The sequence below is a fragment of the Canis lupus genome, chromosome X (genome assembly GCF_003254725.2).
Source record: "Canis lupus dingo isolate Sandy chromosome X, ASM325472v2, whole genome shotgun sequence".
NCBI classification, from domain to species: domain Eukaryota; kingdom Metazoa; phylum Chordata; class Mammalia; order Carnivora; family Canidae; genus Canis; species Canis lupus.
In genome coordinates, this window is record NC_064281.1 from 92,027,348 (window position 1) to 92,049,485 (window position 22,138).

General features: G+C 42.1%; 1 protein-coding gene across 2 annotated transcripts; it reads right to left on the minus strand.

Annotated features, from left to right (window-relative positions):
* Positions 1-1,256: 1,256 nt before the first annotated feature.
* NKRF (NFKB repressing factor) lies at positions 1,257-19,218 on the minus strand. Of its 2 annotated transcripts, none has more exons than XM_025431435.3 (3): positions 18,513-19,218; positions 5,311-5,441; positions 1,257-4,236 (listed from the first exon to the last, which is right to left on the minus strand). In XM_025431435.3, exons 1-3 carry the CDS (start codon positions 18,776-18,778, stop codon positions 2,279-2,281), a joined length of 2,355 nt encoding a protein of 784 aa, XP_025287220.1. In that variant the 5' UTR covers positions 18,779-19,218; the 3' UTR covers positions 1,257-2,278. The 2 variants fall into 2 exon arrangements, with proteins under 2 accessions (XP_025287220.1, XP_025287221.1); XM_025431436.3 differs by lacking the exon at positions 18,513-19,218 and adding an exon at positions 18,255-18,289.
* Positions 19,219-22,138: the final 2,920 nt, after the last annotated feature.

Genomic DNA, 22,138 nt, shown 5'->3' on the forward strand with positions numbered 1-22,138 from the left:
TTCAAATAAAACTTGAAGCAGCTTGTTTATCTGTGCAGGTTTTATGGCAAAGTTACTGAGTTAAAAATGACTGCTCTTTAGAAGAAAGGGGAAATACAGGAGCCTACAGAATGGGGACAAAACAGAATGGCAAGGTTGTCAGCAGCTCATTCTTGCCAAACCCATTTCTCAACATAATTTTATTGTCAAGCAGAGTTAAGTAACTTCACCCTTATTCCACATCAATACCAAAGCTGATCTAAGAAGTTAGGAAATCTGAACCCTCAAATCCAGAACCAGAACCAAATGTATAGGTGGCCCTGTTATTTGGGAGGCTCAACTGTGACGTTAATATCCTGTTCTGTTGAACATACCTACGTAAACCAGATTTATGTGTAACATGTCCCTTCTCCCCACCTCCCTCCCCCGCCTGATCATTTTGGGAAGAGGAAAGAAATGTAGAGAGAGAAATGAGTTTTCACCCCCCCCCCCAATCCGCAAAGCCACTCTTACTCAAGAGAACTGAAGAATGGCTGGCTTTTCTAACTCACTAATTGAACCACAGCTTCTCAAGGTTGGCCTGAGCTCTGTAGGTTTTAAAAAAAATCCTATAAAATCTATAAACTTTCTAGCTTATATTCCCTTTGCCACTATTAAAACATTATGTGCCAAAATAAAAGGCACACCTCATTTCTCTTCCTACCACCATCAGGAAATACCACGCACTGTAGGAAGAAAGGGAGTTAGGGAAAAGCAAATATCACACAGTTAATCACAATAGGTGACTAAAACTTAGAGATCCAGGTACAAAAGCCATTCCCTTTATATTTTTAAGATACTAATTTAACTACAACGGGCAGCTTCTTGATGCAAAATATAAAAGAGAGGGGAAAGGAAATTCCTGTTTATTGTGGGCCAATTACATGCCAAGTATGGTACTAAATGTTTACAGACACCGTAAACAACCTAATTGTTCTAGCATTTCATTGTTTAACTATCGATATTAATATTCACCTCTAAATACTAATCCTTGATCTATCTGAGATACAAAACCAAAATCATGTACAAGTACACAGCCTGAGATTTTGGCTGCAGCCAGCATGTTGGTCTATAGGAAAAACGTGATGGGTGACTGATTAGCTGTTCGGATCTCCTAAGTCATTATGTGCCTCCACATGTGCTCTGGTGTTGAAATATTTTGTGCAAACACCACTTCCCCTCTCCCAAGACCCAAAATGTCGCTACTAAGCTGCTGCCCAGAAATAAGCACACTGCCATTTTGATCAACGTCAGCTCCTTTTTATTCAGGAAGCATACACTAATTCTTTTTATACATTTTTTTTTACATTCCAGAAATAAGCGAAAATAGCAGTTTTAAATATGTTACAAAGTTGGCTTTTGGGGCTTAATAAGCTTTTTGAGAGAGGGACCAGCCAACTGACCTTTTTCATCAAAGCACCAATGTGTCTTCAGTCTTTTACCAAGCTCTGCCACAGCTGTGGCCGCCCTGATGTGCTGTACATCCACACCGCGTGAAAGCTATAACGGAGAGTTGCTGTGAGTCTCTCTGCAAGGCACCAAGAACAAACAGCTCCAGCTTCCTTTCTTCAGATTGAATCAAAGTTTTTGAAACTTTTCAACTGCTCTCTCAAGTAGTGCTCTCTCAGCATGAAGACTAGAATTTGTTAAAATTCATATATCACAAGATAACAGTAAATCACTTCCAATATTCTGGAAACCACATGATAGAAGTTATAAATAAATGAACACTAAAATTACTTTAAGAAAGTTTTACATCATTTAGTCGGTAAGGACATTTACACATACAGCACAACTTACTGTTAAACATTCTTTAACTGGCTTCACACAAAGATGAAAATAGTAATACAAAATGATCTGACATTTTCAGTAAGTCTGGAATTAAGACTGTAGTTTTATCGTAGTCAATATCAACTTTACATATTGTTGCAGATGGCTGTGCTATGCCCTTTAAAATGGGAATTTCTTCCTCGGGGTGAAATTCCATTTGGATATGTGTTCTTCCTTTGTACAAACTACTAAAATCTGAGGGACACAGCAATATCAAAGACACAAACAGTAACTGCACAATTTCATCTGCTGGATTAAGCTAATACAAGTGGACAGAATTCTTCAGGTTCCAATATCTAATAAAGCACTATATGAAATGAACAAGGTGAAACATCTTAAGAATGAATATACTCTGCAACCAGGACATGTGGCATTTCTTTAATTCATAAATCTGCCTCATTGGGCATTTACAAAATAAATCAGTAAGAGCTCAATTTGCCTGAGGCATCACAAGCTCATAATGCCCCACTTGGCCTTCCTGTTTGAGCTGATCTAGTAGGTCTTCCTTCCGTCTTTTTCTACCTACCACCAGGTACCTATCGTGGCCTACCCCATGCGACTTACTCTTAAGACCATACTTCTGGGCAATCTGGTGTATCTGCTTCCGCTCATCATTAGTCAGCTCTGTAGAGAAAGTCAAATCTGTGTGGCTCTCTGAGCGGGCATAGTTTCTGATGATCTGTTCAATATCTCTCTTGGCGATTTTATTTACCCTCTCTACATCGAGACCAAGCCCCTCCCGCTTATGCTGCTCTTTGACAGAGATTGGCTCCCGAATGCCCTCACCAGATTTACCTAAACCACCACCCGTCCAGCCCATCTTTCTCAGCAGCTGATTTCCTATGTTATCTTCTTTGATCTGTTGTTTGTAAGCTTCCTCTGCTGAGCGGCCCTGAATTTCATTTCTGGAAATTACATCTTCAATAGCTCCTTTCTTCAAATTGTTAATGACAGTGGGCTGGGTCTTTTTGAGGGTTTTCACAGCCTCCCCAGCAGCTTCATACTTGACTGTTTTCTTCACTCCGACTGCTTCTGCGATAACTTCACTCTCTAGGATCACCTTGCATTTCCATCGGAGGCCTGTCATTCTTTCATAGACATACTCAACTGTCATTCGGTTAAACTGAGCTGTGTCATTCAGCGTGCACACCGGATTTGAAGAATTCTCATAAACAACGAGATCCTTTATATCTTTCTTCTTTCCGGATCCCCTGGGTGAAGAGCCTGTTTGGCATTGTGAGCTTTTGACGGAAGGGTAAGTGGGTTGTGTTTTTTGAAGGATTTTCAACGCCTCATCAGCAGCTGCGTGTTTACTTGTTTTTTTGGTTCCATAACCTTCAGCTAAGCAGTGATCTTGCAGAAACACTCGGCAACGCCATGTGCGATTTGGCATCATCTCATATTTGTATTCAACTGACATTTTGTTGTATGAGGCAGAATTGTTAAGGATACCAATTGCGTCATTTGCATTTTCGGTCAGGACAAAATTGGTCCAGTGTTTGGCGGAAGCATTAAAAATTGGCTGCCCAGAAGCATCTTTAGCCAGCACCACCAGCTCTTCCGGTGGTTTCAGAGCTGGAGGAAATTCGTATGTAGGCATGCCAATCTGACACACCACAAGGTCCTCTCCGATCGTGTGCTTGAATTTCCGTCGGACAACTCTAACTTCAATACGTTTCTGCAAGAGTTTTACAGCTAGCTCAGTAGCTCGATCCCTGGACCCATTCTTGCTGCCAGCATAACCTGTGGTTAAGTAGATATTTTGGCATCTAACTTCACACGCGTAACCATCTGTTAGAAGTTTTTTATTTTTGGGGATGTCAGCAGGAGGGATTTCTTTTAAAGGAGCATATATATACTCAGGGTTTGTCTTACATGCCTGAATACACCGAGTTAACATATATGTATAATTAATCTTATCAGATCCAGAAGTCATCTCTGGATTAGAAAGATTCTTCCAGATAGTTGCTGTTAATTTTTCAATAAAATACTGCTTCTCAGCTACTACTGACTCAGGAAATGTCTGTGATGGTGAAGGCTCAGGAGCTGACTGAGAGTTTGCCTGCTGTGATGTGCTGCTTGGGGCAGGGTTCCCACTGTCAAAATACATGTTGGCTGTTACAGGCTGGTCTTTTGTGAAAATAAATCCTGATGAATCACAATACTGAGAATTCCCATCTTGTATACTGAAAGAGTCTTGAGTATAATCTTGGTAGATGTCTCTTGGCATGCTGGCAAAATGTGTTTGTTCATTTACCTCTTTTGTCTGAGGGCCATAAGGATCTTCCTGTCTTTCATCTTTTGAACTACTAGCTACAAAATGTACAGGCTCAAAACGAGGTCTCGCATGGAATTTGGAACCGGCTTGCTTTTTAGGAGGATTTTGACCTATAGAATGAGTGAAATTTACAATTCATTAAAAAGGGAATATTTAAAAAGAAGCAAACAGGAAAATAGTACCAACCATATTATTTGCAAGCTGCACTGTTGGTACAAGATATTTCCCATCACAAAAACTTCAGGTCATTAGGTGAAGGGACTCAAATATCAATGTAGGATTCCAGCATAAGAAGGGATGTTCCCTGTCCCACATGTAAGGGAAGAAACTCGACAAAAAACATGCCACTGAATCAAGTATGCAGGTCACCACCACACGTGACTGGCAGACGCTTCTGTATGTAATGAGTTAAAGCACAGGTGAAGTGTACTGAGAAAGAGGTTGTTCTAGTATCATCTCATACCACCCATGCTGGAAAGTGCCCTTCTTAAAAACTGCAAATGGACTAGATGGCTCTAATGCGAAAGAGATGATGGCCAGGGGCATTTATACAGCCTCTCTCTTTGTTTTCAGAGGTAAGTAACTTTGCATAGTCCTTTACATGGTTGTGACTAAAACTCAAATAAAAATTTAAAAAAATAATTATCAAAAGATCCCAAAGGTTTTCAACTTCAACATCTTAGTTCTGACCTATTCTGCACAAAAGGGTTGTTTGCTATATTTTATTTATAGAACAAATAGCAGCTGGAAACTAATGGTTTGTGGGGACTATCGAATTTAAAGCTATGGAAGACTCTCTGTTGAGGCCACACCAGACACTAGAGCTTCCTCCCTATAATGCTGCTCAGTAGAAAGCTGGTCCACCTTGGACGCATCCAAGAGGATTCAGTTACTTAGATGTTCAAATGATCAGAGTATAAGGTTGTTGTATTTAGAGGGAGGTTCCATGGCATGGACTTCAAGGATAGCATTATAGTGTGACTTCACTATTCCTAGTTTTCCATTCTATTTAGCACCCTCAAAAAAAAAAAACTGCACAGCACTAAAAGTTAGAACTCTTTTACATTTGTGTAACATCCAATGTTACCAATGTTATTTAAAATCATATATCACACTCATATCATTTTTTTTTTAAAAACATGTTTTCTCTTCAAATCCCACCTTCCAGAAACAAGTATACTCACCATCACATGTTGAGAGGTGACGTTTTTGGCCTTTGGAAGGTTTGGACAGCATCAGATCATATGACGGCATCTCCCCAATATCAATACCTTCAGCCATTTGGAGAATTTTTTCCATCAGGCGTGGGCTGTACCTATTTAAATTATATAATCTACAGTTAAAACAGGTAAGAATGCAGTTTTTATTTTTATTTATTTTTAAAGATTTTATTTATCCATGAGAGACAGAGACAGAGAGGCAGAGACACAGGCAGAGGGAGAAGCAGGCTCCATGTAGGGAGCCTGGCATGGGACTTGATCCCGGGTCTCCAGGATCACGCCCTGGGCTGAAGGCTGCAGCAATAAACCGCTGAGCCACCCGGCTGCCTCATGAATGCAGTTTTTAAAAAAGCTTCTAGATGAGCCAATCTTGTAATTGCTCCCACAGGACTTTATCAACAGAGTTATCTTGGCTATAAAACAGAAGAATTTGCCCTATAATACTTACCTATCAAATGAGTAGTTATGTTACTGTCATTAGAAGACATACAAACATAAAATAAAGAAATTTAAGTGAAGATCTTATCTTTAATTTGAATTAAAAGCATCCATATAAACTCAAGATTTTTCTATCAGATATGCATATTATATGCAAACAATTACATTTGTTTATTTACAAAAGTACTAAGAGTGTTAAGAGTGGCTGGGTTGTTAACAACCCAACTGTGGTCTCTATCATTTCCCACAAAAAGGAATCTGGGTCCTTAGAGAAATGGCTGATTCCAAGTCTGGGGCAGGAGATGTACAAGGTAAATCTGGGAGATATTTTTGCGTCTGGAAACAAGGAAGCTGTGAAAGATCTCATGGGTTGTGTCAAATGGACTCAGAAGCCAATCTGAACACACTCCTACTGGCCAAGCGAGCCAACTTGAGTAGCACTAAGAATAAGAACCTGCAGTAGATTCAGACACATCAAATATGTTGACAATCTATTGGTTTGTATTGATACTTACAAACTCATTATTGGTCACTTTTGGAAGATAGTAGGGAATCAAGTCATTATTCCAAAAACAGGTATTATTAAAGGAAGAAAGCAAGCATTTATCTGCCATGTTCCTGTACAAATTGTACATCAGAACTAAGAGTTGATGAGAAAAACCTCATTAGCATTCCATTAGCATTGGAGCTAACAAAGGAAGGAATGATAGACTACGGCCACATTGCAACCCATAATAAAATAAATAATCATCAATGGCTGCTAAACCTACTAAGTTATAACATCATTAACAAAGAGAAAAGTCAACTAACAGGATGCTGGTACTGCCAGGCTTAGTAGAATGCCTGGCTGTTGCATTTCAATCCAAGATGTATGGACTTATACAACTTTGATTGCAAAGGGATAAGAGGCACAATTTAGAAGACCGCATTTACTGGCAGTTATAGCGAGATGACCTGGCATCTGTGTGCCTGATAGGTTCACACTCTGACAAGTAGAAAGGAAGAAGAATCCATGAGTTTTTTTAAATACTTGATATTCTTTTACTTATTCATAGACTTCAGAAGCAAAGGGTTGGGTTAACCACATATCCCAGTTCATGGCATATTGCCAACACTGGGCCCCTTTTTCTTTTATTTGCTTCCTCACTCACTCATGAACATTTATATCCACTCCCCACTGCTGCCCATCTCCATTCTAATATGCTTAGTGTTCAACTTTGTGTACAGATATCCTTGTTATTTCATTGCATTTTAAAATTATTCTTGAGGTGTACAATGTGATATATTGATTCATGTATACGTCATGAAATGACCATTTCTATTGCATTTTTAATTTATATAAAATATCTCGTTATAGGAAAAAAATAAACCTACTAGGTTAAAAGTCGATGGGGAAGAGAGAAAGAGACCCCCATAAACATGTTCAAGGTACAAAAGCAACTCAATAGAGGAAGGACATCTTTTTCAACAAATGGTGGTGGAGTAAGTGGGCATCCGTCAGCAACAAATGAACAAAACCTCAAACTCAACCTCCACCTCACTTCTCATCCAAAAATTCATTCAAAATGTTATCATGGACCTAAATGGAAAATGTAAAACTATAAAATTTCTTTAAAAACACAGGAGAAAAACTTCAGGATCTAGGGCTAGGCCAACAGTTCTCATACTTGACACCAAAAGCGTGATCCATTAAAGGAAAAATGGATAAAATGGACTTTATGAAAATTAAAAACTTCTGCTCTCAAAAGCCCCTGTGAAGAGGACAAAAAGGCAAGTTGCAGACTGGGAGAGATATTTGCAAACCATACACCTGACAAAAAAAAAAAACACAAAACAAAAAGTAGTATGTCTCTCAAAATGCAACAGTAAAAAAATACATATATTAAAAGATGAACAGAACATTTAACCGAAGAGGACAAACATAATGCAAATTAGCACATGAAAAGATAGCCAACATCATTAACTACCAGAGAAATGTAATTTAAAACCACAACAAGATATCACTATGCACCCTTAGAATGGTTAAGGTAAAAAAGAGCAACTACATCAAATGCTGGCAAGGACACAAAGAAACTGGACCATTCATACACTGCTGGTGGAAATGGAAAATGGTATGGCTGCTCTGGATAACAACATGGAAGTGCCTTTTTTTATATGTTTTTTTTTTATTGGAGTTCGATTTGCCAACATATAGCATATCACCCAGTGCTCATCCCGTCAAGTGCCCGTCATCCAGTCACCCCATCCCATAGCCCACCTCCCCTTCCACTACCCCTTGTTCGTTTCCCAGAGTTAGGAGTCTCTCATGTTTTGTCTCCTTCTCTGATATTTACCACTCATTTTCTCTCCTTTCCCCCTTAATCCCTTTCACTATTTTTTATATTCCCAAAATGAATGAGACCATATAATGTTTGTCCTTTTCTGACTGACTGACTTCACTCAGCATAATACTCTCCAGGTCCATCCACGTCAAAGCCAATGGTGGGTATTCATCGTTTCTAAAGGCTGAGTAATATTCCATTGTATACATAAACCACATCTTCTTTATCCATTCATCTTTCGATGGACACCGAGGCTCCTTCCACAGTTGGGCTATTGTGGACATTGTTGTTATAAACATTGGGGTGCAGGTGTCTCGGTTTTTCACTGCATCTGTATCTTTGGGGTAAATCCCCAGTAATGCAATTGCTGGGTCGTAGGGCAGTTCTATTTTTAACTCTTTGATGAACCTCCACACAGTTTTCCAGAGTGGCTGTACCAGTTCACATGGAAGTGTCTTATAAATTAAACATGCAATCACCACATGATGTAAGAACTGCACTTTTTGGGCCATTTATCTCAGAGAAATAAAAACTTATGTTCACACGATAACCTGCACAGGAATGTTCATTGCAGTTTTATTTGTAATAGCCCAAAACTACAATCAGCTCAGAAGTCCTTTAACAGGGGTGCCTGGGTGGCTCAGTTGCTTAAGCGTCTGCCTTTGGCTCAGGTCATGATCCCAGAGTCCTGGGATCGAGCCCCGCATCGGGCTCCCTACTCTGGGGGGAGCCTGCTTCTCTCTCCTCTGCCTCTCCTTGCTTGCTCACTCTCTCGGTCAAATAAATAAATAAAATCTTAAAAAAATAAAAGGGTGTGTGAGGGATTCCTTGTAGTACTGGAAACTGTTCAATATCTTGACTGTGTAATAAATTGCATTCAGGGACACCAGGGTGGCTCAGTGGTTGAGCGTCTGCCTTTGGCTTTAGGTCATGATCCCGGGGTCCTGGGATCAAGTCCCGCATCAGGCTCCTGGCAAGGAGCCTGCTTCTCCCTCTGCCTATGTCTCTGCCTCTTTCTATCTCTCATGAATAAATAAAATCTTTAAAATAAAATAACTACATTCAACTAAATTCACACACACACACAAATACTAATAAAACTGAGAGACTAAAATAAAACTGGGAGACTGAATAAAATCAATGGATTGTTAACAATGTCATTATCCTGGTTTTGATATAACACAATAATTTTGCAAAATGTTATCATTGGGGCAACTGGGTCGAGTGCAGGGCATCTCTTTGTATTATTTCCTACAGCTGCATGTGAATCTACAATTCACTCAATAGAAATTTCAATTAAAAAAGTTGATGAGAACTTTATAATCTTACTATCACTGAAAAATGAGACAAGCAGACATGTGTCCCCTTATAGGATATGACAAGAAACACAAAGCACTATCTATAAAGTACTGTCTTTCAAATAATTGAACTTGAACCTAATCAAGCCCTTTACTCCCAGAAATATGTTAAACATCACCATAAAAACATAGCCAGCCAAATCTACAATGAAGGGAACACTATGTGACAATCCAATTTCTTCATCAAATAGACAGCATGAAAATAAAAGGATAGGGGAATGGGGTTACAGATTAAAGGAGACAGATCAACCAAATACAACGCATGGACCTGGTCTGGATCATGAATCAAACAAACCAACTGTATAAATACAAACGAGGGGAACCTGGCTGGCTCCATTGGTAGAGCATGTGACTCTTGATCTTGGGGTTGTTAAAGTTCGAACCCTTGTGTAAAAATAAAATTCAAAAAATACACTTTGGGGATGCCTGAGTGGCTCAGCGGTTGAGCGTCTGCCTTTGGCTCAGGGCGTGATCCTGGGATCCAGGATCAAATCCCACATCGGGCTCCCTGCATGGAGCCTGCTTCTTTCTCTGCCTATGTCTCTTCCTCTCTCTCTGTGTCTCTTATGAATAAATAAATAAAAAATCTTTAAAAAAAAAAAACACTTTGAAACAAATGGAGAGGGATGCCTAGGTGGCTCAGTGGTTAAATGTCTGCCTTTGGTTCAGGAAGTGATCCTGGAGTCCCGGGATCGAGTCCCACATCGGGGTCCCTGATTGGAGCCTGCTTCTCCCTGTGCCTATGTCTCTGCCTCTCTCTCTGTGTGTCTCTCATGAATAAAAAAATAAAATATTTTAAAAACTGAAACAAATGGAGAAAACTGAACATGGAGTAGGCATTAGATGATTTTAAGAAATTAATGTTAATTTTGTTGAGTGAAATAATGGTATTATGACTTTATTTTTTAAGTAGGCTCCATAGCTAACATGGAGCCCAACATGGGGCTTGAACTCATGACCCTGAGATCAAGAACTGAGCTCTGAGCGGAGATTAAGAGTCAGACATTTAACTAACTGAGCCACCCAAGCACCCCTATTATGATTCTATTTTTTAAAAATTCTTATCTGTGGGGCACCTGGGTGGTTCAGTCGGTTAAACGTCCGACTCCTAATTTTGGCTCAGATCATGGTCTCAGGGTTGTGAGATGGGAGCCCAGCAAAGGGCTCCACACCCAGTGGAGCTTGCTTAAGATTCTCTCTTCCTGTCCCTCTGCCCCTCCCCCTGGTAAAAATTTTTTTAAAAAATTTCTTATCTGGTACGGATACATACTAAAGTATTTGCAGGTCAGGAATGGTGTCAAGATTTTCTTTACTATACTCCAAACTATCTCCCACAAAAAAACGGGGCACAACAGAAGAAATGAGAAGGGCAGCATGACAGACCTTGATATTGCTGAAGTTGAGTGATGGGTACATGGAGGTCCAATAAACTCTTATTTTTATGTGTTTGATTTTTTCCATAATAGAAAGCTTCAAAACATATCATTTTCATTTTTAAAAATTCTATTTATTTATTCACGAGAGAGAGAGAGAGAGAGAGAGAGGCAGAGACACAGGCAGAGGGAGAAACAGGCTCCATGCAGGGAGCCTAATGCAGGACTTGATCCCAAGACCCCAGGCACGACCTGAGCTGAAGGTAGATACTCATTGAGCCACCCAGGTGCTCCAAACATATAATTTTTTAAAGATTTATTTATTTATTCATGATAGACGGGGGGGGGGGCAGAGACACAGGAGGAGGGAGAAGCAGGCTTCATGCAGGGAGTCCTACGCGGGACTCGATCCCGGGACTCCAGGATCGCGCCCTGGGCCAAAGGCAGGCGCCAAACTGCTGAACCACCCAGGGATCCCGAAACATATAATTTTTAAAAGGGCTCCTTATAAAGTAGATTGGCTGCTTGACAGAATATCATATAACTGCAGAGAAACAAACATACAAGCTCCAGTGAAGTTTTTGTTATCATGGGGACCTACTCACCCTTCCTACCTTGAGAGCTTTTCCTGGCCTATAACCAAAGAAAAGAGACTACTGGTGGCATTTGGGAAGAATGTTCTGAATGTGAAAAACTATCACACCTTTACATGAATAGGTTCTGAACTTGAAGGAAACATTTTCCACATTTGGCACAACTGGTTCCACACCCATCGGACATCTTTCCTTGCAAAGCAGAGAAGTCAAGACATGGTGGCCTTCACTGACAGATTAGATTAGCATGAGCTAGCTCAGTTGTAACCTGCACTTCCCACGGATAATTGCTCATATTGCGGCTGCTAACATCAGCTTTTAAATGCCAAGAGTAACTTTATTTTCATTTATTCTTTTTTTAAGATTTTATTTATTTATTCATGAGAGACAGAGAGAGAGAGAGGCAGGCAGAGACACAGGTTCCATGCAGGGATCCTGATGTGGGACTCGATCCGGGGACCATGGGATCACGCCCTGAGCCGAAGGCAGATGCTCAACTGCTGAGCCACCCAGGTGCCCCTATTTTCATTTATTCTTATCTAAACATCAGAAAGTATAGCCTTGGGGCAGCCCGGGTGGCTCAGCGGTTTAGCGCCTCCCTTCAGCCCAGGGTGTGATCCTGGAGTCCGGGATCGAGTCCCATGTCGGGCTCCCTGCATGGAGCCTGCTTCTCCCTCTGCCTGTGTCTCTGCCTCTCTCTCTCTGTCACTCATGAATAAATAAATTAAAAAAAAAAAAAGAAAGTATAGCCTTAAAAAAAGAAGGTGGGGATCCCTGGGTGGCTCAGCAGTTTGGCGCCTGCCTTTGGCCCAGGGCGTGATCCTGGAGACCCGGGATCAGGTCCCATGTCGGGCTCCCTGCTTGGAGCCTGCTTCTCCCTCTGTGTGTGTCTCTCATGAATGAATAAATAAAATCTTTTTTAAAAAAAGAAAGTAAAACCTAAAACATTATACTTTCTATATATCACTTCCATTCAGATTTGGGAGTCCAATCTCTAAGGTATAGAATGAAAACAAAAGATTATGACAATAAAAGTCTATGCATCTTAACCTGGTAATGCCAATTTTTCTACTTGAATTGGTACTACACTCAAGCCACTCACCTTGAGTTCCAGTCAAAATTGTCCAGACTTCAATTCCAGCCTGATTCCAAATATGGCATACAACTGTAAATGGCATGTATGTCATACATAGAAGCGTGCATGAATGATGCATTTGGGGCTCATTCCATTCACTTTTCTCTCCAGTTTCTTCCAGCATCAGTGATGATTATACCTACTTACTCTTCCCTATTCATTACATCTGCCACAAAATTCAACATCACCCATGGGCTATAAAAATAAACCTTTGCGTAGGTTGTGAACACAGTCAGCTTCTCAGTCCTTTATTAGGAAGTCATAATACTGAGGAAACCCAACCAGCTCAAACAATAATGGAAAAGACTCTATAGTACCTAACTATTGACTATTCAGAGAACAATGTAAATATTAATCTAGAATCTTTAATAAGACCATTAGGATTTCATTCTCTCCTCTAAAATTCTTCAGAGAATAGCTATCCAAGAATAAAGAAGTGGTTCCACAAATTTTATATAAGCCAAGCCAGTAAAGCTTTTATTACTGTTTTCCATTATATATTTTTTGTAGATTTTATCTTTAAAAGATTTATTTAATGGGGACACCTGGGTGGCTCAGTCAGTTAAGCATCTGCCTTCAGTTCAAGTTATGATCTTGGAGTCCCAGGATCAAGCCCTGCATCAGGCTCCCTGCTCAGTGGGCAGTCTGCTTCTCCTTCTCTTTCTGTCCCTCCCACCACTCATGCGCTCTCTTGCTCTCTTTGAAATAAAGAAATAAAATATTTTTAAAAATAAAAATAAAAGCAGCCTCTACATGTGGGGGAAAAAAAGATTTATCTATTTGAAAAAGAGAGAGAGAGAGAGAGAGAACGAGAACACGAGCAGGTGGAGATGAGGGAGAGGGAGAGGGAAAGAAAATCCCAGGCAGACTCTGTGCTGAGCACGGAGCCTGATGCGGGGCTTGATCTTATGACCCTGAGGTCAGGACCTGACCAAAATCAAGAGTCAGATGCTCAACCAACTGCGCCACCCATGCTCATCTAAAGGTGTTACTTTAAAATCTATAGGACACCTGGGTAGTGCAGTTGGTTAAGCATCTGCCTTCAGCTCAGGTCATGATCCTGGGGTCCTGGGATTGAGCCCTGCATTGGGCTCCCTGTTCAGCAGGGAACTTGCTTCTCCTTCTCCTGCTCCCCCTGCTTGTGCTGTCAAGTAAATAAATAAAATCTTTAAAAAAAAGATAAAACCTACTATGAGGGGCACCTGGGTGGCACAGACAGTTAAGTGCCTGGCTCTTGATTTCAGCTCAGGTCCTGATCTCAGGGTTCTGAGATTGAGCCCCGCCTTGGGGCTCTGCGCTGAGTCTGCTTGAGATTCTCTCTTGCTCTCTCTCTCAAATAAACAAATAAATCTTTTAAAAAAGTAACATCTTTACTCCAGAAATTTTAGAGAACCCACCAAGAAAAGCACCTAGAAACCCAACCACTGATAACTTCATTAAAATTTTGGAGTTTACTTTTTATTCCTTGTTCTATGCTTTCCATTCCACCTCCCCCAAAAAACTCCTATGAGATCACCTATGTTGATTTGCAATCTGGCAGGATAGGGAGTTGTTCTTAATTTACTGTATAAGTTTTGTTCTATGCCATTACCACATGAGTTTTAATGGCTACACAGTATTTTACCTTATGGACAGACCATGATCCAATTTATCATTAAGGCAAATCTAATACAGTAATTTTACAATGCATGCATATTATATATTTAAGTTTAATTTACCCATTTGATCATAAATGCTTAAAAAACAAAATCAAAAAGCCTCAGCAGGTCTTTAGGGTTTTTAAAGATAGCTTATTATGTACTAAGCTTTTAAATCAGGATGTATTAAGCTTTTAAATCAGGATGCTATTCAACCGTCCCACCAAGCCTGACATACATAAAGATGATTTATAATGGACAAAGACATGTGACTTCATGAATCTTACATTCTTGAAAAAAGATAGGCACATACTTATGATCTACAAGGCACCTGTAATTTAACAAATATCTAGCAATGCTTCCAAAATTAAAAAAAAAAATTTATTAAACTGCTCTCCTGGGTCCAAAAAAACGCTGAGGTTTGAAAACTAAACAAATCTAGATTTCCAAGTATAAATTTATTTATTTAAAACTATCAATAAGATTCTTAACATCATAAGTGAATAACACACAACCAGATAATTGATAAATCTTTTGAAAGCTCTCACACTTCTTTAGCTGGTGACTGATGCACACTACCTATGTGCAAAGTTAGTTTCACAACACGAACTCAACTGGCACCTACCTTACAAAAACCAGTCTCACAGCAACAAGGAAGAGACCATCAAGGCGGCAAACCTGGTTTCATTTTAAAATATAGATACACTATCTACAGTTTTTTTTTTTAATTTTTATTTATTTATGATAGGCACACAGTGAGAGAGAGAGGCAGAGACATAGGCAGAGGGAGAAGCAGGCTCCATGCACCGGGAACCTGACGTGGGATTCGATCCTGGGTCTCCAGGATCGCGCCCTGGGCCAAAGGCAGGCGCTAAACCGCTGCGCCACCCAGGGATCCCTATCTACAGTTTTTAAGTAAAAATCATACAGTTCCATGGGACACCTGGGTGGCTCAGCGGTTGAGCTTCTGCCTTCGGCCCAGGGCCTGATCCCAGAATCCTGGTATCGAGTCCCACATCGGGCTTCCTGCATGGAGCCTGATTCTCTCTCTGCCTATGTCTCTGCCTCTCTCTGTGTGTCTCTCATGATTAAATAAGTAAAATCTTTAAAAAATTTGTACAATTCCCCAGCGTCCATATGAACAATTATGTAAGTGCTACAGATGCAATTGATTAGAAGACCGCACTAACTTTGTTTCAGAGGTAGAGTTTAGTGACTCATCAGTTGCATATAACACTCAGTGCTCATTACATCAAGGGCCCTCCTTAATGGCCATCACCCCGTTATCCCACTCCCTCACCCACCCGCACTAACCTTTCATTGGCCACAAGATATATCTTAGAAATTGCTAGCAAAAGAAATTCTTTTGACAGTTGTTTACTTTTATGAAACAGACAAAATAGTGAAGAGAAATAACTTCAGTTATTTGAGCTTCCTAGTTGCCTGGGCCTATGAGGGAAAAATGATCAAAAAGCAGATTGGAAAACACTGCAAATCAGTGGTTCTTGTGGTATAATCAATGGACCAGCATCTCCTAATCATCAGTATCACCAGGGAACTTGTTAGAAATGCAAACTCAGGGGTCCTACCTCAGACCTACTGAATCAGAAAGCCTGCGGTGGGGCTCCACAGTCTGTGCTTAACAAGCCTAATGGTTGATTCTGATGCTTAAGTTTGAGAACCACTGTTACAGAACTGAGATATTTGAGCTTGTTACATTTGTTACATGCAAATCGCCACTATTACCAAAGGAATGAAACAGTTTGCCTCCCTGTACATGTTGAGCTCCCCCTGGCTTGGTCTTATGATCAAGGAGTTTCCAAAGATATCCTTGACCTAAGAGTTCAGCCCCCACTAAAAAGAACACAAAAAGCCCTTCATTGGGGAAAAAAAGTGCTACTATTTACAACCTGTTCCAAAAATCAAGGGATGAACAACGAATTAACAATTTAAATTTAGAATGGGCTGTTGCACATGTATTCTGCAGTTCCCTTGAGAGAACAGTCTTCTGTCCCGGAAGAACAGACCAGAATATGAGCTGTGCCAACATCAACTTTAAGAAGTACTGGAAAATAGACTCTACCCACCTGAAGCTGACAGCTAACATAAAGTCTGACTAAGGTGGAAAGCTGCACTTGGTCCCTAGCTTCCAAGATTCTTTATTGCCCTTTCCCTTTCTCCTGTAACTATTATCAGATATAATGCAAACATTATTCTTCAGTAAAGCTATTTGATAATGTTGTGGCAATTCTTGCAGTGACAGAGCTGACTTAACTAAAATGTTACATGATATAATAATGTGTGCATGTGTGTGTATATTCATCATGTTACACACACACACTCTACACACAGATGTGCTTGGGTGAGTGCATATGCACACAAAATGTCCTGGATGCTTGAGCTTTTAACACCAACTATCTTTGGCCTGCTTTGTATTGCTTAATGCCCTAGTTTATGTAAAGGGCTGTTGTTCTTGGAATGAAATCCTGAGATAATAATGATGTGTCTTGTGTCAGTTACTTCCTTTCACTCCTGGTCCATCCTTCCCAAATATAGCAGTGGTGTCTCAGTGGAAAGGGCATCAGAGGACCTGAGTTCTAGCCCCGACTGTAGGATCTTGGAAAAGTCACTTAACTTCTTAACCTCCATTGATTTAGCTGTAAAAATGAGATACCATCTAATTCCCAAGATTGTCGTATTACGAGAGATACATAAATTAAAATATTTTATACATTATAAAGCTATATTCATCTGTTACCCCACACATATTTATTGAGTGGCCACTGTGTAGAAGACACTCTTCTGGGCCCTGAGGATAAAGGTGTGAACAAGACAGCAAAAACCTCTTCCCCAAAGGAGCTTAGACTCTTGTGAGAAGATTTATTATTAATACAATAGATAGTTCCCACATGTAAAAATTTTTTCAGGATTCAAATTTCCCTTGGCCTTCTGTGATATCACGGAGATGTATGATTATAGGATAAGGATACTTTTTTAACTGCAAAAACAATATTGTTAAGTGAAGGTCAATTAGATTTATCTGAATTGATTACTAACTGAGGCTTCCCCATTGTAACCAGTTCCTCCAGTGAAATCATCATTGTCTCTGGAGGCAGAAATTATACTAACCTAGAGAATATAGGAAAAAATAAACTTTGGTGATTAGAGCAGAATAAAGTATACACTGGATACTATGTTTAACAATTACAGGTAGAAGTAGACAATTCTATTTTTCTGAATCTGTTATGGTCATTCTTAGAACTGAATTGGCTGAATTTGATCTGATCATTTTCCAGAATTTCTCATCCTTCCTAATAAAAAATTCACGGTGAGGCAGGAGTGTCCAACAAAAGAAGCCTCTCAGTCTATCAAAGGAATGATTAGTCTAGGACTGATTTGGGGGTGCTACTTGGACAGAAGTCCAAGTAGCCTGTTTAAAAAAATGCGTTGGAACCATACTGCAGTCTCCATTGAATGCAAAGAGCTCTCAAAGAGGCCTGTTCAGAACGCGCACCAGGATCTAGGGAAGGGGGGAGGGAACGAACACAGACACACAGACACACACACACAGACACAGAGACAAACACACCTAAAACCTCACCCAGAGACCAAATATTAATCCTCCAGATCACATTTAAGGTGAAAGGAGGGCAATCCATTTTTAGAGTAAGATATATCCATCTCTTTGTTTGCGTCCAGGCACATTATGCGCAAATCTACAAGCGAGGCGGACCCTGCAGCTGAGAGACCTCATACAAACCGCCTCCCCAGGAGAAGACAGAAAAACCCCGCCGCCCGGGAGCTGGTGCTGTTTTATTTAATGGGGATAGAAAGAGGGAGTGGTCAGGAGGAGATCAGCAAGGTTCCCCTCGTCCACCGCCCTCCCCCCACCCCCCGCAGCCCGCGCAGACCCTCGAAGCCCGTACTGTCGAATATCTCTGCGGATACCGCATCCTTGGAAGGTCCTACGCAGGTCCGAGATTCTGCTATTCGTCATTTCCCACGCCCTCCAAAACCAGCGCCACAATGACCACCCCTCAACAATCCTCTTACAGGTGCTGCTTTATCTCCATCCCTGCTCCTAGAGGAGCTGCTCCCGTGATCCCCGCACCCTTCTTCTGGCTGTTATGTCATATCCTCTACCTCGCTTGGCTGATCGCCCCAAACCAACACTGAACCCTCTGGTGTCCTCCAGCACCTCCAAATCTCTAGCCTCTAACCCCTCGTCCGTATCCTGCCCCCGTCTCTATCCCGACCCCCATCATCGAACCCCTTACCCCGTCCCTAACCGGACCCTCACACCTTCCTCACCTGCAGCCCAGGAAAACGTGGTTGGTCCAGGCGGCGGAGAGCGCGAGGAGCTGGTCCAGGGCAGCCCCGGGATAGCTGTGCAGGTGCCGACAGATGAAGCTGCGCCGCAGAGCCCACTGCCAGTCACTTTCGTGGCTATAGCGCCACTGCTCCAGCACTGGCTCGGGCGGGGGCGGCGGGAGGGGCGGCAACGGCGGCGGCGGGAGGGGGGGCAGCGGCGGCGGCGACAGGAAGTCGCCCCCCAACAGCAGACGTCCGCCAGCCATCTTCTCCGCCCCCAAGCAGGGACCCCAAGGAAGAAGCCGGCTACCCACCAGGAGCGAGCGGGAACGGGGGTCGGTGGGAGGGGCCGGGTGAGGAGGGGCGCTCCTAGGCGCGAAGACCAACTCTCAGGGGACTGGAGTGTGTGCGGGGGGGGGGGGCGACCGTTAAAAGGAAAAGGCGAGCACGAGCTCACGTCCCGACGCCGGGGCTCACGCCGGCAGCACTCCTCCAACTCGTGGAGGCGCAGGAGAGCGCCCGCCGCAGTCACACGCGCGCCGGGGAGGCCAGGCCCGGCCCGGTGCTCCGCACTTCCAGCGACCCGCAGACCCACACACTGCGCGGCGACCGGGGGAGCCACCAGCACGCGCTGCTCCCCCTCCTCTAGGCTCTAGCCTACCTACCCGCGTGCCGCCCCGAGGTTGTGAGGCCAGTGCGCGTGCGCCGCGGCTGTTCCCTAACTTCGAAATTCCGTCGCCAAATCTCGCGCGAGGTAGATTTTCCCCTCCTGTGACGACTAACGGCCTTTGACGCACTACGGTGACAAGCGGAGGGCGGGGACTTTGGGAAGGGAATTTTGGAAGGTTCTCTAAGGTTCGGGAACAGGATTCCGTGAAATCCCTGGAAGGCGACCTCGGATGATTGTTGGCCCAACAGCTCGCCTGGCGCTTTTGCTGGGGTTTGAGCCGTGGGACAGTAGGACCGTGCCTTTTGGCGGGGGATGGGGGAGGGGTGGACACTTCGGTTTAGATTTTACACTTTTAAAAAAATGTCAGCTCCCTGAGGGGCTTTTTCTTCATAGTCCAGCTTAAAAACCTCTGCATCGTGAGCCATTAGCTTTGCATTTTATTGTGAAAACATAGGGAATATGTGACACTTGCAAAGAAAATCATCCACAGCGCCACTTCTCCAGTCAGCCACTTGCATCATCCATATGCCATTCCAATTGCTGGCAAATACAGGCACCATGTTTACACAGATCGGATCGCAACTGCAAATAATTCTGTGTGTCATGTATCAATTTAAAACGTGCAAAATATTACGAAACACAAAAAGAGCTCAAAGTAGAAAGTTAAAAGCTGCACAGCAGCAAATGGCTAAATCACTCTGTCGTCACACGGATCACTCCACCTGTGGGTCTGCTCCAGGCAGCTTCCTCAGTCTGTGTCTGCGCCAACCTGCGATAGTCAAGTAATCAACAAATGTCTCTCAGCTGGGATTTACACAGCACCTCCTGTACGCTCAATACAGTAGAAATACAAAGGAAAAAGAAACAGGGGGATCCCTGGGTGGCGCAGCGGTTTGGCGCCTGCCTTTGGCCCAGGGCGTGATCCTGGAGACCCGGGATCGAATCCCACATCGGGCTCCCGGTGCATGGAGCCTGCTTCTCCCTCTGCCTGTGCCTCTGCCTCTCTCTCTCTCTGTAACTATCATGAATAAATAAAAATTAAAAAAAAAAAAAGAAACAGGGTTTTCTCTGTTGTCCTAGAACTGATTACAGTCTTGGGAGGGAGAAAATAGTCTTGCATCAAACTCACCGTACCACTGGCAGCAGGACCATTGGATGAGGTGGCTTTGACTCACTGCACTCTTTAACTCTTTAAATGACATACTTCTCATTATATGACACGTCTTATGTGTAGGGGTATATTGGACTAAGAAGAGCAGAAGATATCAGCAGTTTTCACACTGTTTCATAATGATTTTATTTCTGTCTGTCCCATTATGCAGAGTGTGCTTTGTCTTTGACCCAATGGTAAGCATTCATGTTTATTGAAGTAATGGCTGTCTTTAAACCATCAAATCAGAGAACATACTAGGAAGGAAGCTTTGAAATCATACATTCAAGTCACCCTTGTATGAGTGAGAAAAATAAGGCCAGAGAGGTGAATTGACTTGCTGTAGGCTGTACAGATTGTTCCCGGCAAAGCTGAGATCAGAATCTCTGTCACCTGACTCCTTTATCCGGTGTTTCCCCAGACATTTGCCACTGCATTGCCCTGGGTTGTTTCTTCTTCTCCTTCTCCTCCTCTTTCTCCTTCACAGCATGTATCAACTTTTTAAATTTATTTTTTAAAGTTTGACTGTTCCCACCCCCCAGGAATGTTAGCTCTATGAGAACAAGAAACTCATCCATCTTGCTTTTAGCACCTACACCTGGCTCCTGTAGACACTCCAGAGATATTTGTTGAATTAAATGAATCATTGAATGAATGAATGAATGAATGAATGAATGAAGGTTCTTTCCATTGTTCCAATCTTGAGAAATTCATTTTCTTGGAGCCTACATTTTAAGCCGATTTGTTATTTCACAGCTGGATTAATTTCTGCCTTAACTGCCAACTTTGATCAAAATCAGCATTGTAAAAAAAAAAATCAGCATTGTATTCAATATCCTAGAAAAATATTTGAAAAAATAAAAACGACTTCCTCTCAGCTTGGATTAAAACTTTTCCATCATATAGCAACAAATTATTGTAATCTGAGTTTTGAACTTGGATTACAAAATGAGAGGCAGTGAAACTGATATTAGAGGCCATTTGCGGGCAGCCCGGGTGGCTCAGCAGTTTAGTGCTGCCTTCAGCCCAGGGCATGATCCTGGAGTCCCAGGATCGAGTTCCACGTCGGGCTCCCTGCATGGAGCCTGCTTCTCCCTCTGCCTGTGTCTTTGCCTCTCTCTCTCTCTCTCTCTCTGTCGCTCATTAATAAATAAAATCTTCAAAAAAAAAAAAGAGGCCATTTGCTTTGGGACAGCCATAACTGGATTCCATTTGTAACTCCACTGTGAAAAAAACAGTTCCATCCTCTGGAAAACGGAACAAAAATTTGCATGACTCTCCATGACCTTCTTTCCCTGACAATCCTTCATTTTTTAAAAAGATTTATTCATCTATTCGTGAGAGACACAGAGAGAGAGAACCAGAGTCACAGGCAGAAGGAGAAGCTCACTCCCCACAGAGAGCCCAATGTGGGACCAGATCTGGACGCCCAACCACTGAGCCACCCAGGTGTCCCCCTGGTAATCCTTATAATCAAAAAAAATCCTTCAGCCAACCTATGTTCAGCCCATTCCCTTCTCACAAGCCACAGAGATTTCCTTAGTGAGCAGGAGCTGAGATCTCTAAACAGAAGTAAATTATTTGAATAATGGTTGAAGAGAAGTGTAGGAGGGAGCCATCACAATTCTAAAATGATACAGAAACTTCCTGAAATCACCCATCCTCCTCTCCTTCATCATCTTTCTCTGCTCCAACACAGGCTCTTGCCACTGTCTTTACACTACACACACTAACAGCTCTGAGCTTCCCTCCCTACCCTTTCCTATGGAGGAATCAGTGACTGATTAAAGGACAAAGGACAGAGAC